Source organism: Hibiscus syriacus, unplaced genomic scaffold (genome assembly GCF_006381635.1).
Source record: "Hibiscus syriacus cultivar Baekdansim isolate YM2019G1 unplaced genomic scaffold, ASM638163v2 tig00111693_pilon, whole genome shotgun sequence".
Lineage (NCBI taxonomy): Eukaryota > Viridiplantae > Streptophyta > Magnoliopsida > Malvales > Malvaceae > Hibiscus > Hibiscus syriacus.
In genome coordinates, this window is record NW_024063156.1 from 497,784 (window position 1) to 514,344 (window position 16,561).

General features: G+C 35.3%; 2 protein-coding genes and 1 pseudogene across 5 annotated transcripts in view; 2 read left to right on the forward strand and 1 right to left on the reverse strand.

Annotated features, from left to right (window-relative positions):
- The window catches only part of LOC120167699 (NACHT, LRR and PYD domains-containing protein 5-like), a 32,662-nt gene extending 21,235 nt beyond the window's left edge, over window positions 1-11,427 (forward strand). The window contains exons 3-18 of one of the 3 annotated variants that reach the window (XM_039176636.1): window positions 4,384-4,477; window positions 4,632-4,734; window positions 5,050-5,118; window positions 5,218-5,334; window positions 5,437-5,510; window positions 6,113-6,215; window positions 6,552-6,594; window positions 7,267-7,329; window positions 8,772-9,001; window positions 9,606-9,726; window positions 9,798-9,898; window positions 10,087-10,200; window positions 10,280-10,450; window positions 10,540-10,683; window positions 10,772-10,917; window positions 11,205-11,427. In XM_039176636.1, coding sequence (XP_039032567.1) covers window positions 4,414-4,477; window positions 4,632-4,734; window positions 5,050-5,118; window positions 5,218-5,334; window positions 5,437-5,510; window positions 6,113-6,215; window positions 6,552-6,594; window positions 7,267-7,329; window positions 8,772-9,001; window positions 9,606-9,726; window positions 9,798-9,898; window positions 10,087-10,200; window positions 10,280-10,450; window positions 10,540-10,683; window positions 10,772-10,917; window positions 11,205-11,356 — 1,815 coding nt within the window. In that variant the 5' untranslated portion in view covers window positions 4,384-4,413 and the 3' untranslated portion in view covers window positions 11,357-11,427. Of the gene's footprint in view, window positions 1-4,230; window positions 4,478-4,631; window positions 4,735-5,049; window positions 5,119-5,217; window positions 5,335-5,436; window positions 5,511-6,112; window positions 6,216-6,551; window positions 6,595-7,266; window positions 7,330-8,771; window positions 9,002-9,605; window positions 9,727-9,797; window positions 9,899-10,086; window positions 10,201-10,279; window positions 10,451-10,539; window positions 10,684-10,771; window positions 10,918-11,204 lie in introns of all 3 variants that reach the window. The other 2 variants (XM_039176635.1, XM_039176637.1) reach the window with 2 other exon arrangements.
- On the reverse strand, window positions 211-8,331 carry LOC120167712 (monothiol glutaredoxin-S10-like). 2 transcript variants are annotated; one of them, XM_039176647.1, is made up of 7 exons: window positions 8,318-8,331; window positions 4,469-4,474; window positions 2,802-3,123; window positions 2,639-2,712; window positions 1,620-1,694; window positions 799-825; window positions 211-512 (listed from the first exon to the last, which is right to left on the reverse strand). In XM_039176647.1, exons 3-7 carry the CDS (start codon window positions 3,074-3,076, stop codon window positions 436-438), a joined length of 528 nt encoding a protein of 175 aa, XP_039032578.1. In that variant the 5' UTR covers window positions 3,077-3,123; window positions 4,469-4,474; window positions 8,318-8,331; the 3' UTR covers window positions 211-435. The 2 variants fall into 2 exon arrangements, with proteins under 2 accessions (XP_039032578.1, XP_039032577.1); XM_039176646.1 differs by lacking the exons at window positions 4,469-4,474; window positions 8,318-8,331 and having other exon boundaries at window positions 2,802-3,195.
- Window positions 11,428-12,536: 1,109 nt separating the features above from the next.
- LOC120167700 lies at window positions 12,537-16,218 on the forward strand (annotated as a pseudogene).
- The last annotated feature ends 343 nt before the right edge of the window (window positions 16,219-16,561 follow it).

Genomic DNA, 16,561 nt, shown 5'->3' on the forward strand with positions numbered 1-16,561 from the left:
TGTGGTGTGGAGTAGAGAATCCACGTCTATAGCTATAACAAACACAGAAATTTTGGAGTGAAAATGTTATACATATATATCAATCCCCTGTTTTTGTAGACCAGCATTCGAAAGCAGTTTTGGAACATATTTCATTCATTTGAATTTCTAAAGCCATTAGAATGCAACCCTACATATTCTTAAAAAAGAAAAGAAAATAGAATACATCATCATCACATTCATTTCTTTTTCCAGAAGCTCATGAATTGCTACATCCTACAGGTTTCATATTACAAAACAAGGTTTACATGCAGTACTTTCATGGTTTCAACATACAATTGGAATGGAGAGATATAGAAACATAAATAAATGTAATCCAATGAAACATTTCTGTTTACGGAGGCAAGAACCGGAGTGCCTTTCAATAGGATCCAAAGTTATGTCAAGCCAAATGAACTATTTTTCCTTACTTTTAGCATTAGCGTCTGACAGCAAAGATTCCAGTTCTCCATTTTGGTATAGTTCGAAAGTATCTGCATCCGAATACAAACAGAGAATAACAATTAAAGTGTACTCACTTGGATTCTGCAAGTGATAGGGAATTACTAGCAGTCAAAACCCAATGAATCGATGTATGGAGAAGTACAAGATGAAAGAATTACAAAATCCGGATAGTTTTCCAGAATGTTGTGTTATTTGAGAAACTCAATTATGCAGATTCGTTTTAGCAGTTAATAATCCATTTCGAGGTTAGTGAAAGAGGCAGGTAAGTCTCATCTTAATGAAAGAATTGTTCAAGAGATGGAAATGCATTAATACCTGTACAACCACCGACATGTTTACCCCCTGCACGAAGCAGATAGAAATTAGAGTGTTAGTTATCATTATTATAACTAAGAAGTAAGAATATTTTAGGCAGACAAAATAGAAAACAGATAGAAGGCAAAATAAGGCATAAAAGGAACTGCACTATTTGTCAAATTATAATTTAAGTTATAGTTGTATGGTGTAAGTATCATATTCATTTGAGCATCACAATCATAAAAAGGCTGTTCTTTTCATATGTATATAACTTTTAAAAATGAAATACGCCATCAACATGTAAGCTAAGTGTCATGTTTTTTACCTCTGCCATATTCATTGAAAACTTTGAACTGCCATTAGAGCTAAGGAGCAATAATATGATATTATGCTTCTCCGAGTAAAATCGCCAAATCAACATAAAACTAGAGGCAGTCATCTCCTCACAAGGAGAGGTGTAGGTTAGAACTTAAAAGTATGTTCTTTTCATTTTTGTTTAAGGGGGAAGGCGAAGAAAAAAAATGAAGGAAAAGAGAAGAAGATGAACATTAATTCTGCACTTCTTATGCAAGTTCCCAGTATTTGAACGAGAAAGCTTGCAAGTCCAATGCAATTAGGTACCAACTGTTCATATTGCTTTTCTAGTTAGATTATAGTCAATTTATCTTCTGATTGTAAACACAAATCAAATATCACAGAGTTATATGTCATTATTCATAAAGACAGTAAAATACCAAAGATAAAAGCAATGAACCATTAAGCCATTCAGACTATTTTGCTGTCATTTTATTTCCAAATCTTTTAGGTAATTGCTAATACTGGAAAAACAAAAAACTTACCAATAAAAACATTAGGGACGGTACGTTGCCCAGTAAGCTGTCCCAGTACATCCTGCAGCTGAGATCCTTGGGCACCTGAAAAAGATAACACTCTTTAATATATGCAAGGATAATAATATTAAGATGAAAAGACTGCAAGGCCCAATTTGAGTTATGACATTTCATACTCGGCATCTATAAATGAAATCCCATACTCGACTTCTATTTTGGAGAAAGATAGCATTAAAAACAACCCGGATTCTCTTATGCTCTTGACAAGAAAATGTTTTGAACTTATTTCCTGCTTGACCATACCATTTTTCCAGTTAGAAGACAGCATATAGCGATTGGTGATATATGGTAATTTATATTAGCATGGGACAGATTTAATTGTTGTGATTTCAAAGTACTAGAACTTAAACAAGTATTACAATGATCAATTGATTAAATTTTTCGAGGTTATCATAAAACGCCAAAAAATGCTATGGATCCTAGGCTGCCACTATTTCGAAGGGTTTTTGCTCAGAAGCTACTGAATATCCACAAGTTGCCCTTAAATTTCAATTTTACTTCACCTAAAGGGTGAACTAACCTCCCTCAAATCTCCATTTTCTTACTTGTTTGCATACAAAAATTTTGTAGTTGATATTTTTTAAACTTGAAAGATTGGGACCTCATTGTATTTGATATCACGATAGAGGCTACGAAACAATCAACTCAAACAGGGCCAAAAATCAGAAATGGAGTCTCCGGCTCTCTGCTAATAGTAAGAGTTCACTAGGCAGAAGCAAGACGGCACCAATTACAAGGTTCGAAACAAGTCAATCATTCAACCATTTTCATTGAATCAACACCATCAAGACAACATATTTCAATCCAAACTATATGCAAAAATTCAGCAATAACTCAAAACGACTGTTTATCATCACCAATTAAACTATAAGGGGGAAAATCAATATGAACCATAATAATTAAAACGGCAAATAATGACTAAAACATTAGGCAATAATGAACAATTAAAGTTGGAAGAAAACACTAACCCAATTCATCCAATTCAATAACCGAAGGCTGCACACCAAGTTTCTTGAACAAAGATTTCACCTCGGAAGAATACCTTAAAAATTGGTGTAACAAATCACAAAAAATACTTTTAGTATTTAAAAAAAACATGAAAATTTGGAGAATTATGAGATTTGCACCCACGGGCACCAACTCTTGGAGTAAACAACAACTGGGTTATCAGCCACGGTCTTCTTAACACTCTCCTCCAGGTCGGAACCAGAAGAGGAAGCCATGCCTCGAATCGAAATGGGTTTGCTTTGCTTCCTTGAGCCATTGTCGAGCAAGCTCCAGCTGATCGATGCCGAGGCTTTTTTTCTTTGAATATGAAGAAATTTGTTGCGTGGAAGCTGAGAGAAAGACCCAGGACGGTTTAGAGGAACAAAGTTCAGTTTCGCCAGATGGGATGCAACGGCCATTGAATTTCTTCTTTGTCTTGTCTCCAATTTTCAGCAGCGATATTCGATTAAAGAAAAAAAAAATGTGTTCTTTGCTTATTGTTTCAGTTTGTTCTTTATCGGATATGCAGTGGGCTGGGTTTTGTTGTTTGCTTGCTAATGAAAAAGCAGAGAGAGTTGGCCTCTTTTCAGGCAAATGCTGGTTAAAGATATAACTAAAGTTAAGCCTTTTAAAATAATTGGGATTCAGTACTTGAATCCCAAAACTTCCCCAAAGCTTCTGCCACTTGGCTAAATTGCATCAATCCTAAACTCAATCCTTTTCAAATAAGAAATATAGATGATAAAAAGGTAACCTCTAGAGGAAATGGACTTGAGGGGAACCTTTGGGTTCGTCAGCTCTCTCATGATGCCATGCTTACTGAATTTCAACAAAATGGAAAGCTTGTATTGATTCTTTCGGTAGCCTCGAAAGTACATTACGGTACTGATCGATTTCATAGTATGAGCATATTGACCTGACTTTGTTTATAGCATGCTTTCCACTGTTAAATACTTTTCTTGATGCAGGTTTAGTGAATCAACCCGTTGTTAGTCTTATGATGATGATGCTTTCGACTGGCCTATTTTGTCTTTCATTTTTTTTTATGAAATTATAAATGAAGACAGCAGTTATGCACCAACCAAGAGAAAAATAAGATGAAAGGGAGTGATTTTCTTAAAAATATATAATTTTAAATTAATTTAATATTTTTTAAAAATATATTACAGAGCAGCTTGTCTTGGCAACACCAAGGTTAGTAAATTCCCAACAATTCAACATTATTATTATTATGAACATTTTTCAAGAAGTAAATTTGTGTTTTTTGGATACTAGACTCCTGGAATATTTGCATAATTCCTCCAGAATATCTTTTATCAAAATCATTTAACTAATTTTATGTTTATATTAAATTAAATCAATATAATTTTTTAAAAAATTATATATCAACCATAATTTCATCAAACTAAATTAGAAACACGATAACAATTTAATGACTAAATGTGTTATTTACCCTTTATTCAATATATGTTTTGTTGAGTTTCTATCCACACAGATCGATATGGTGCCTTACAGCATGAAACATTGGGCCTAATGACTATCATTAATCAGGGTTTGACCAGAAAACAAAAAGGTCCGAAACATACAAGAAGAGAACCCTATCAAAATTTCTTCACCCTTTGAAACATACGATGCGATTGATTCGCTCAGAGCTCCGGAACTGAATGTTTTGTGTGTTAAAGCAACTCAACTTTCTTGCTCGGGCCACTTCTGTAGTTTTCTTTTGTTTTTGTTTTTAACGTATAAAGAGTGGAGGATGGTGGATGTTCCCTCTTTGGTGTCTCTGAGCATTGACGCTGTTAAAAGAGATTTTCTTCGTGGTAAATTTCCCCTTTTTTTTCTCCCTTTTGTAGTGCATACTGTTTACATTATATGAGAAATGCCAAGTTGCTGAGTGATGACGTCTTTTCCCTTTTAATTTGATGTTTCCAGTTCCCAGTTGTTGAAGTTAATCACTGGTCTGGTTGTTTGCAGGGGATGATCTTTTGCCGCATGTCTATGAACTTCCTCCTGAATTGTTCAATTCTTTAGTAGAATGTCTACCTCCTTTGGCCTTGCAGAAGTTGCAAAGTGAAATGTTAGTTAAATTTATGTTTTTCAAATGTATAACTGTTCTAGCTGAACAATTCTGGTTATCCTTGGCTCCAGCTGAAGTTTGAAATGGTTATGGGTGAACTAAATGTGATATTTTTTACTTAGGAAGGGAAAGCTTTCAGAGAATTTTTTTACTAGATCTATTGCCTGAATATTCTAAGAAATGAGCATGATTTTGAAAGATTTTACTTAAGGTTGCAATAATCTTTTTTCTTCAAAGACTATGCTTGTTTAACTTTTGTTTAGTCGCTTCTTCATGCTTAATTACTCTCGAAAGGTATTTACTTTCTTTGAGCAGGCCATTTAAGAACTATGATGACTATGATCTTTCTAGTGGTGACTTAAAAATAGGGAAAAAACGTGGAAGGTATGTTAGATTTAATATTTCTACATCCCTTGTTTTTTGCTTTATACAGAACATAAGAGTACAACCGTGAGATAACTGTATAATGGTAGGTTCTTACAGAAATGGGAATTTCGATACAGCATGGAAGGCATTGTTTAAGTCCCGTTGGCCTGATCACGTGGAGCGTGTCCAACCACTTGATTGGCAGCAAATTTACTGGGAATATCATGTGCAGGAGTATGTTGTTCTAATTAACAACCCAATTCTTATTATTTAGTGGCCTATTTTTTAATTCTGTTTATGATCTATCCTTTTTATCATTATTAAACTGAAATACAGTTGCCTAGATGAAGCAGCAGAGGTAGCTTTGCTCCCATCATTTAGTGGATGCCTTGGCGAGATACAAATATTAGGTAATTCAATACTTAGCTTCTGTAATCTACATGATTTTGAAGGTTCTGGTGAATTCATATGGATTTGTATATGCTTTTCTTCCGCTTGCTAGTCTCTTTACATACATGTTAGCTTACATGTAAAACATTTTCTTTTTGATGGTAGATTTTACCGGTTTGCTTTGCCAGCTAGTCACCTTAAGAAAGAAGGGATAAGTGATGAAATAGCCATATAAAGAGCAAGAATTTTGTTTATAGTGTTGAGATGCTTGAATATGTGTGCCTTGAACATGGTATGAGTGGCAATGTTGATACATATCAACTTAATAACAGTGCTAAGAAAATCTGTTGGAAAGTTTATAATTAGGTTGTGCATCTCAACTTAGTTCATTACATATTCTTGAAACTAACTTAATCCATGAGCTCCCCCCCCCCCCCTTCAAATTTGTCTTTGTTACTTGTCTTTATCACCATAAATGGAGCAAGTATTTTTTTTCTTTTTAACTTAGTTGAGACTTTTCTATTTTTTGGTTCCTCCTTTACCCTTTGAATTATCTTACCCATATTGTAAAAGATTGTTGTTCCCCTTATCTCTTTCTCTTTTCTTTTGTGTGTGGCTGCAGAGAGTATACTGCAACATATTGGTTATGCGGACGATATGAGTAACTTAACTTCAGATTACTTGAAATTGTCTTACCATTGCCAGCAATTTGGGTGTTATGTTAGGTAACCTCTAATGCAACATCTGAATATGGGTAGAGTACATGCTCATGTTCCTTTTGGCAAGGGGGAATGCAATTAAATTACGTTTATGAGTTGAACAATCTTTTTTACCTTAGCACATCCTGATTTAACTAATATGTGTGTTTCATCCTACATTTTGTTCGCTCTTTGTTTTCCTGTGTATCATTCATGCAAACTATTTTTTTAGATTACCTATTTTATCCACTGCTCCCTTCTCCAACCAAAATAAAATGCTAATTTTGGTTCAATTTCTTTTTCATTTCCAATATCATGACTCTTGCAATTTTTTTTTTCTTTTGTCTAATTTTATTTGCGCAGACGTTTGAGACTTCAAAATGTGCACTGTGTTCTAGAATCTTGTGTAAGTTTGTAATTTAATAAAGTTATGCTATCTCTCTCTCTTTCTCTCTCTGGATAAGTGAAGAATACCGCTAGTTTTCTCTCTGTTTGACAAATGTTATGTGTTTGGCTTTCACCTATACTAATGGGAGGTGTAAAGCTTCTTACAAAATTACAGTTTGGTAAACATTCAGTAAGCTGGTAACATTGAAACTTTGTGTTAGGGACTGCTTTTACAATAAATAATTGTATTAAGTTATATTAACCATATAATCTCTCTTTGTTATAATATGAGTCAGCAAATAATGGTTGCGTGAGATGTGTGCAAAGCCAAAGGTTTGTTAGTGAGCTGTCAAGATTTGTTAGGGTTGTTTATGTTCTGTTAGTCATGAGTATGTAGTGACTATTGCAATATATAAGGAATAGTGACCTTGAGTGTAAACACGTGAAATGCAATATAATTCCTTTACTCTTCTTTCTCATTGTTTTCTGATATCTAACACTATTTAACAAGTGTTTGTATGCATTAATGTCTGTATCTGAAAGAGAAAGAGAGTAGTAATGTGTACGGTTTCATACGTTAGAAGTTTTCTCTCTGTTTTTCTAACTCTAGTAGTCATTTCTTTTTCTTTCAACAATATACTCATAGATCCTAGCACGGTAATGTTTACTAGCTGATGGAATATTGTTGCAGCGACTTTTGAGGAACTCCAACTTGCAAAGTGTGGTAGTACGGTGCATCAGATCCATGGAACATGTAAGTCTAATTTGTTTTGTGCATGAATGTCAGTAAATAGTTGGTAATTAAGTTATTGACTAAACCAATACTCATTTTCTTGAATGTTAATGGCCATGAGAGCATTATCAATGAAAAGTGAATTAACAGTACTATTGATTATGGATGGTTGCTTTAATCAGGATTAGTCGGGCTGTATAAGTGAATGTATTACAGCTGCTGAAGTTTTTATGAAATTGTTCCTCATTAATTGAAAGATCCTTGGAATTGTCCATTAGTCCAATATTCAAATAAACTCCCTAATCGCAGATCTTCTTGGAATTGTCATTTTATTTTCTTGATATTCTGCTGTTTGTCTACATCAACAACCCATCATGTGTTCTTTTGTGTAATGATTGAGCTTTAACACAAGCTTTACGAGGGCATTTGATAGTTCTTCTAATCTTCATGCTCCCAAATATTATATTAATAAGCAGAGGACTATCTGTTTTGGGTCTTTCAGTCAATTCAATATGTTGATTTGTGTAATGATTGAATTGATACACAAGCTTTACTAGGGCATATGATATTAATTCTAATCATCATGCTTCAAATCTTATACTAAATAAGCAAAGGGGGCTATCTGTTTTGGGTCTTTGTGTTACAATCTAAGAAGAATAAATCGAAGGAGGAGAGAATAAAAGAGTTAATGCAAGACAATTCTGATTATTAAATAAGGATATTACAATAGTTTAAATAAACTGAGTAGCTGACTTCTAATACGACTTTTCTGCTTAAGATAAAAATCTATCTAGAGATAGAGATTACAAAGATTGCTATCTCTCTTATCATAAAAGACTCCTAAACGAATGAGACTACTGTCTACTACTACACGGCTGAATCTGAAACTTGGAATCAATTCAAGATGTTGATATTGGAATGTTGACCTTTGATTTTCATTGGATTGAATATTTTTTGGGCATGTGATTGAAGTTACTATCCTTTGTAGGTTAACCAAGAAGAAATGGAGTTTTCAAGAAAATTAAAGATAGAAAAGAATGAGTTGATTGTAATGTAATCTGCATATATTTAAAGATGAAATTAGATATGAATCATAACTTCAAATGTTATCGGTAATCGATATCTATTGAAGTCAGTATCATTTCTGGAATAGTGTCATTGAGGCAAATATAATAACCTCCAAGACTTGTTGTTCAATGTGTCATGCAGTCTGATTTAATTATACTGCACTGGGAAATTCTTCATCGAACGTCTTTTTTCCTCTTAATTGCTTTTCTTTATCCAATAGTTTAAAGTATTTAATCTATTTTCATAATCATGAACATGCTATTTCGTGTCTTCAATATTGTCAAATCTTCATTTTTGAATAGCGTTTTAAGAATTTTATAGAAATCAGTATGCTTATGTATCAAGTGTCTCCTCACTTTGGATTGTTTAATTGATATCACTTCCTACTTTTGCAGGTTGATGGATTATGCAAACTTCTCAATCAGAATTCTAGAACATTGACATCACTTGAATTTGTACACTGCAAGATCACTTCCAGCTTTATGGATGCAATTTGTGGTTCCTTGTACATGAGTGGTGCAGAAACTCACCAAATACAGCACTTCTCCATTAGCTCTTCAAGCTTTCATGAAATGGATCCAGTTTCTCTAGCTCATAGCCTTGCATCGTTTCTATTATCGGGAAGGTATATCTGTTTTCATTTATGCTTCACTCTTGGTGAATTTTGAGTTTATTTATCTTGTTGATTGGTTAGGTGTTTGGCAATGACACTCATGAATTTGCCTGACAAACATTAAAGGAACTAAGTTAAGAGAAGTTTCTCCTCAAAATGCCACTCCATTAAGGTTGCATGCATTGTCACTTCCTGGTACTTAAATTAAGAATAATAGTACTAGTGATAGAAATTTGGCAATCTGTGAGCACCACTGCATCTGCTGATGTAACGTGGGAATCTGTCATTGAAGGGGGGGGGGGAACTTTTATATGGCCAATATATGACATATTTGCACTTTAATGAAAATGGACAAATTTTATGGTATTCAACATAAAGATGGAATGTTTGCATATGATTTCTTCAAGTACTTGAGCCCATGTTTCTGTCATAAGACGTGACATGCATTTTTTGAAATATTGCAAGTTTTTGCATTGATTTAGGCTGATGAGTCATGTTATGCAAGTTTTCTTTATTTATTTAGACGTGTCATGTCTAAAGTTGGTTGCCACATTCTTTATCCAATGATTAATCCTGTTGCACACATATGCATGCATATGATTTGTTTTGTTCATAGGTCCTTGCGGTCATTGAAGCTACGTGACAACCACCTGGATTGTATTTTTGCCAGAAGAATTTTCAGTACTATACTGGATGCTTCATCCAGTCTAACAAGCCTTGACCTTTCAGGAAACAATGTAGAGCGATGCACTTGGTTTAAAATTTTCTTTCAACATTTATCAAAATATCTTCGGTTAGCCAACTTTAACATTTATCCTTTATCCCACAGATAGCTGGATGGCTTTCTAATTTCAACTGGAGATCAGGAGTGACCAAATCTTTGCAGTCATTACGCATCCTCAATCTTGGGTATGTAATTATTCTTCTTGTAAGGTATCATTCATTAAGTCATGACTACTGGTACTAAATTGACCAGCGAGGGTTTTGAGGTTGTTGACTGACAGACCATGTCAGCTTATGCTTTGCCGTGTTGTAGGAATCCTCTATAACCTTGAAAATGTATTTCTTGCACCATAAAGATAGAAATTTCTTTTTAGGGGTAGTAATCTACAGAAAGATGATGCTGGTAATCTAAGATATGCCCTGGTTCAAATGCCGAGCTTGGAGATTTTGGATCTTAGTGACAACCCAATGGAGGATGATGGCGTCAGGTCAGAAAAGTATATGTCTTGCAATATTATAAAAAAACCTTGGATATGATATCTTACCGCCTGTATTCAAATTTTGCAGAAGTTTAATCCCTTATTTTGCCGAAGCATCTAAAAGCTGCTCTCCCTTGACTGATTTGAATCTGGAGAATTGTGAGCTTTCCTGTGATGGACTGGCTCAACTTCTGGATGCCTTATCGACCTTAGCAAAACCATTGAATTATCTCTCTCTTGCTCATAATGTGCTTGGCAGGTATGTCTGGACTATGCTGGCATAGAAGTTACCCTTTATTGTCTATCTTTCTTACTTGAAGGATTGAGCTTCTAATTTATGCAATCCAGCCAAGTAGCAGAAGCTTTGGGGAAGTTTTGGGGTACATCTATCCAAATACTGAATCTCGAAGGTATAGGACTTGGTCCATCAGGATTTCAGAAACTAGAAGATATAATAACGGAGAACGTGAAGCTTGTTGAAATTAACATAAGGTTTATATCTATGCTTCAGTTTGTTTTCTGTTTTTCAAATGCCGCCTGACAATAAATCAGCTAGCATGTTTATGCCTTTGCTATGCAGCAAAAATCGCGGTGGGATTGAAACTGCAAAGTTTTTGTCAAAGCTTATTGTTCATGCTCCTAAACTGGTTGCAGTCAATGCGGCATATAATCTTATGCCTGAAGAATCCTTGCCGTTAATATGCTCTGCACTGAAAATCTCCAAAGGTACTTGAACAATTTTTATCATCGATTTCCCGTATAGTGTCAGCATTACCAGGTAATATCGTTTCTTTTTTTGCGTACGCAACATGTTGCTTGCATGTGCACACTCACCGAGTTGCAACCATACATGTTAGATCTCAAATTTTAGATGATGCAGAGACTAGCATCTGACGGGGCTCGGAATCCGAAAAGTTAAACATATTTTTCCTAATGACATTCAGATCTTTTTCACATTACATGAATGAAAGAGTTTTAGATGTCAAATAAAGAATAGGTCTGTTGTTGTGTAGGTCATCTAGAGAAAGTGGACTTGACTGGTAATCTTTGGGACTATAGGCCCTCTCATGATGCCATGCTTGCTGAATTTCAACATAACGGAAGGCCGATATTGATTCTTCCATCATCGGTAGCCTTGAACGTACCTTACGACGATGATCCGTAGCTGCTTCCTTATAGTGTTTTCTCTGCTGGAACCACCAATTCAATGACACTTTGAGGATGTTCATAGAGTATTATTTCTTATATGATCTCTTTGAATTCCATATTTTTACATTAATTACATTGTATAATTACAATAAATTTAAATTCATTAAGACCGGCTCTGTATAATTATATTTTAGTTTTATGTCGTATTTAATTGTATAAATTATAATTTTACAAATTTAAATTCTAAAAAAAACATGGATTTGTTTTTATTAAAGAACAAAAACGTAACACATTGAAGTGTTAAGTACTGTTAATAATGTGTTAAGAAAATTGACATAGTAACAAATTTAACTCTCAAGTATTATTCTTTATTTTAATTTAATCTTAATTCTACTCTATAATATTCTAATATTATATCAATTGAATCCTCAAAATCTCATTTTGATTGTTAATTCCTTTTTTGGAGCCACATTTCCCATGTTAATGGCCATAAAAATGAAAGAAGAAAAAAAAACTCATTCAAGTTTTGGGTTGAAAAACAAAAACCCAGAATTCATAAACAATCTTATGTTCAAAATGTGAGAAGGCGGCCATGGTGTTGGGAATAGATGAAGAAGACAAAGATTAATAACGATAACCGAAGAGTGAAGTGGTGAGCCAGCTTAATGGTATGTGAAGCATTTTGTTAAAAAACATATGTAAATTAGAAACATTATTATAATTCAATCTGTATAACAAGAAAGAAAGCGTCGGGTTTGCATTCTGTCAGAAAAAAACGAGAAGTATAAGAGAACACCATATCTTTTTATTGTCTAAAAAAACTAAACCTCACACCAAAATCTTCTCAAAATAAAATAAAATAAAATTTTCGTTTTTAAAAAGTTGCTACGTGAGATATATAATACAAAAAAAAGAGAGTAGAGAGTTAGCTGAAGGCGACACATGGATTTAGATTTTCTTTTTTCAATTGTATTGTCCTTTTTGTATCGAGTTTTTTCAGCATCAATTTCATAACCAGCGGCAGCGGAAGCATGTACTGCGGCTGAAGTGCGCACATCAACCAAGATAACACCGCCTTTTCTGCCTTTCTCCCTTTCCAATTACTTTCCACAGAACCAAAAAAAATCTCTAATTTACTTTGCTTAAATAGTTGAATCAGGTGAGTTTTTTTTTTTAATTTTTAATTTTTCCATATATATCTTTGATTTATTAGATTTGGTGGTTGTTTTATATAGGATGAACATGAATCACTGCGTTCCTGATTTTGAAATGGAGGGCGATTACTCAATCCTTTCATCTTCTAGTTTAACTCCTATGGAAAAGCATTCCAGGTAACCTCTTTTAGTTTCTTCATATATTATCGAAATCGTGAATTGATAAATTGACGAATTTCAAAACAGACGTGAGGATGAACTTACGGAGCTGTTGTGGCAAAACGGACACGTCGTTATGCAGTCCCTAAATCAACAAACTCTCAAGAAATCACCGCCGTTCAAATTTCCCGACGCCGACCGTTCAGCTCCAGGAGTGATCCGATCATCATTTCAAAAGCTTCATCATCGGGAACAACACCACTCGGTTACCGATCATCTCTTCATGCAAGAAGATGAACTCTCTTCATGGCTTCGCTATCCTATCAGCGACGCTAACTTCGAGCACGATTTCAGCGGTGATCTCCTCTATCCTTCCTCCTCTTCCCTCGTCGCCGCCGTCACCCCTTGCGTTAGCTCTACTGTCACAACATCCGCTCCTCCTATAGTCGGAAGAGTTTCTCAAGTTTCGGTTCCAGCTTCGGCTTCGGAATCAACTCCTAAGCCTCCAATACCGCCGGCTAGAAGGAATGGTTAAATTCGGCTAGGATCCACAACTTCGCTCACTTCTCAAGGCATATATCGGCGAGGACGGAGCAATCTAGACCGTCGAAATTGAAGAGTGTGATGAGAGAATCGACGGTCCTTGATTCGAGCCATACACCAGCTATGGCTTCTGAATCGGGAGCCTATCAGGCTAGGCCGAGCTACACTGAGGCGGCGACATCTGGCGGGAACAACAACAACAATGCACACGCAAACAAGAGCACCGCTGGAGTACCACGCAAGCAATCAGCTGACGTCAGCTTGGGTGCCAACAAAGACAGTTTAGGCACGTTCGAGTTCACTGTGGCATCATCACCTGGCCGATCTAGTGGTAGCGCTGAACCGGCTGCTCAAAATACAGCCAAGGCTGAGGACCGGAAGCGTAAAGGAAGGGAGCTGGACTACAGCGAATGTCACAGCAAGGTTATTCTAAACCCATTTTTGTTATCTTATTTGTCTCGGCTAACGTGCGTCTTGGGTAACACGCCATTTAACATGAGCACCCGTCGCTCTTTGTCACCACCACTGGACACTTGCCACGTGCATTATTTGGGAACGTGTAATGTTCATCGATTTGACAAATGCCACGTGTACGACATAATTGAGAGGTCGACACGACTTTAATGATTGGAGGAGGAAGGAGGTTGGCAGTGACAAGTGGGAGTAACAGAGTGTGGGTTTTAAAATTTAAAAGTTAGGGGTTTTGAAATATGAATATTTTATGGATGGAGCGTTATACACTTACAGTTACACCTAATTGATGTCAGTTGGTTTTATTAATTTTTTATATTTTCTATTTTATTATTACTCTAAAGATAAATCTTTATTTTTTTTATGTAGATGGTTAATTGAAAGTTAATTATGATTAGACTACTGATACAGAGGGAAAAGAGTAAGATGATTAGGAGAAAAAGACATACTTCAATATATATAATTATTTTCGTTACATATCTTTTATTTGTATAAAAATTCAATAATCGTTATTCCGAGATTTTATTGTTGCCAAAGGATGCTGAGTTTGAATCCGAAGACACAAAGAATCAAAATCGTGGATCCACATCTACAAAAAGGTCCCGTGCTGCGGAGGTCCATAACCTCTCCGAGAGGGTCAGTATCTTATTATTGACGTTTACTATAGTTGCGTTGATGAATTTGTTCTTATTCTTCTTCCGGGTATAATTACATGTTATATGTGTGCAGAGACGCAGAGATCGCATAAATGAAAAGATGAGGGCTTTGCAAGAACTCATACCTCGCTGCAACAAGGTCAATAACTATTGAGGACTTGTTATTACTGATTTAATTTGGATATTTCTCTCTCTGCTTTTATTAACATATTGTATATTTCTGAATCTCAGTCAGATAAAGCTTCAATGCTGGATGAAGCAATTGAGTACTTGAAGTCACTTCAGTTGCAAATTCAGGTATGTCTTTACTCGGCGGCGGATCCACCTTGTGCACCAAAATTCAAATTATTTCTGTTAGTTGCTTATTTTACTGATTATGCTTACCCTGCACCCACCCGTATACAAAAATTTTATGTGAATAATACCTATGTACCCACAAAAATATTTTTGGATCACATAATATTGCCAAAACGGTTTGTTCTTAATCCCAGACAATATAGTAGCTTTTAATACATGTTTTTGTCACTCGAGAGGATCGTGGGTTAATACTACAGCACTAGAAAACCCTTAATCATCAATCAACACTAGATAGCTTTTTCCTCGATCTTCTACTTTCTTGAGTTCTACAAGCTAACATTACTGATTTTTGCAGCATTTCTGCATCAGTGATTGGTTTGCAGTATTGTCAGTGTCCCTCGATGTGCTTGTACGCTTAATAACTCAAATGAGTTGAGAGAATAAAAGAAAATCTCTGGAAAAAAAACTTGTGGCATTTGTTTATCAAGCAATAATGTGCATAACGATCCTGTGCACTATTTATGAGAGTCTTAATTTTCTGCAGATTATGTCCATGGGTTGTGGCATGGTCCCAATGATGTATCCTGGTGCTCAGCAGTACATTCCACCAATGGGAATTGGAATGGGCATGGGGATGGATATGGGAATAGTTAGGCCAATGATGCCATATACCAATGTGTTGGCCGGCACGGCATTACCAACACCAGCAGCTGCAGCACATTTGGGTCCAAGGTTTCCTATGCCAGCCTTTCATATGCGACCACAAATTCCAGCTCCTGATCCATCAAAACCCCAATCAGGCAATCAGTCAGACCCCATGCTGAACCCGCTTGGCATGCAAAACATAAACCAAAAAGGGCCCCCAAATGTTGCTGACCCTTACCAGCAATATATTGGTCTTCGCCAGATGCAAATTCCCCATTCACAGGTGATGTTTAGTATGCCATATCTATTAATTTGATCGAGACACATACTGATTAATGAATTACACCTCTGACAGAGTCGAGCAATGGCCCAGTCAAGTACAAGAATGGGATGTGAGAGTATTGAAAATCACTCATCAGGTAGATCCGTTACTTTCTAGTTTCATATCATTACGCGAAGGTTTTTGATTTGCGTTGAGTCGAGTTAAAAAAAATTAGTTACTCGAGTTGACGAGTCCTATTTTAAAACCCAAACTTTATTTACAATTTTTTTAAGTTAAGTTTATGAAATTCGAGTTTATGTTTAAATTTAATGGTAAATATTTATAATATTATGGTACTATTTGAAAATCATATACGATATACATGCATATTTTTTCATATGTAATACAATACACATATATCATGCAGAGTTGAATGACTTAACTCAAACTTGAAAATCAATCACTAATAATAATAAAAATTGAGTCATTCAAATTCTATTTTATAACTCGACTCAAATTAAAATTCTTTTTAAATCAAATCAAGTCGAATTGAAATTTTTAACGTGAAATAGAGTTTTGTTCACCCGTATATATATAGGAAAATATCACGAATTTAAACCAAGTATTCTCTGCTGACATTTTGACAGGCATTATGAGCCGATGTGAATCGGAATGAAGATCGAAGATGTTTTATTAGCACTTGAGTTAAAAAGTTTCACTTACACCACATAGTCTAACTCTTTGTTTTGAATGATATGATGAAGGTGATTTGATACAATAACGCAAAAATCTTAACAAGTTGCAGCCATTCACACACTCTGTTGAACTGCAAGGTGGTTCTGTTATCAGAATAATGGTGGGAGTTTTGGCTTTGTGTCCTCCTTTTGAATCCATAAACATTAACATACAACATTGGCTAAATATTTAGAGTAGCTTTGCATGGCAAGTTGACAATTCTGCTTGGCTGTGGCTCACACCAGATAGGTTTCTTTGCCTATTCTTCAAGTTTTGTTGTCTGTCTCAGATAAACTTCC

Coding starts and splice junctions, on each gene's coding strand:
- LOC120167712 (XM_039176647.1), bottom strand. CDS start 3,076: ATGGCCGTTGCATCCCATCTGGCGAAACTGAACTTTGTTCCTCTAAAC. Junction 2,713..2,801: donor TACTCCAAGAGTTGGTGCCC/GTGGGTGCAAAT, acceptor CCAATTTTTAAG/GTATTCTTCCGAGGTGAAAT. Junction 826..1,619: donor CGTCCCTAATGTTTTTATTG/GTAAGTTTTTTG, acceptor TGCTTCGTGCAG/GGGGTAAACATGTCGGTGGT.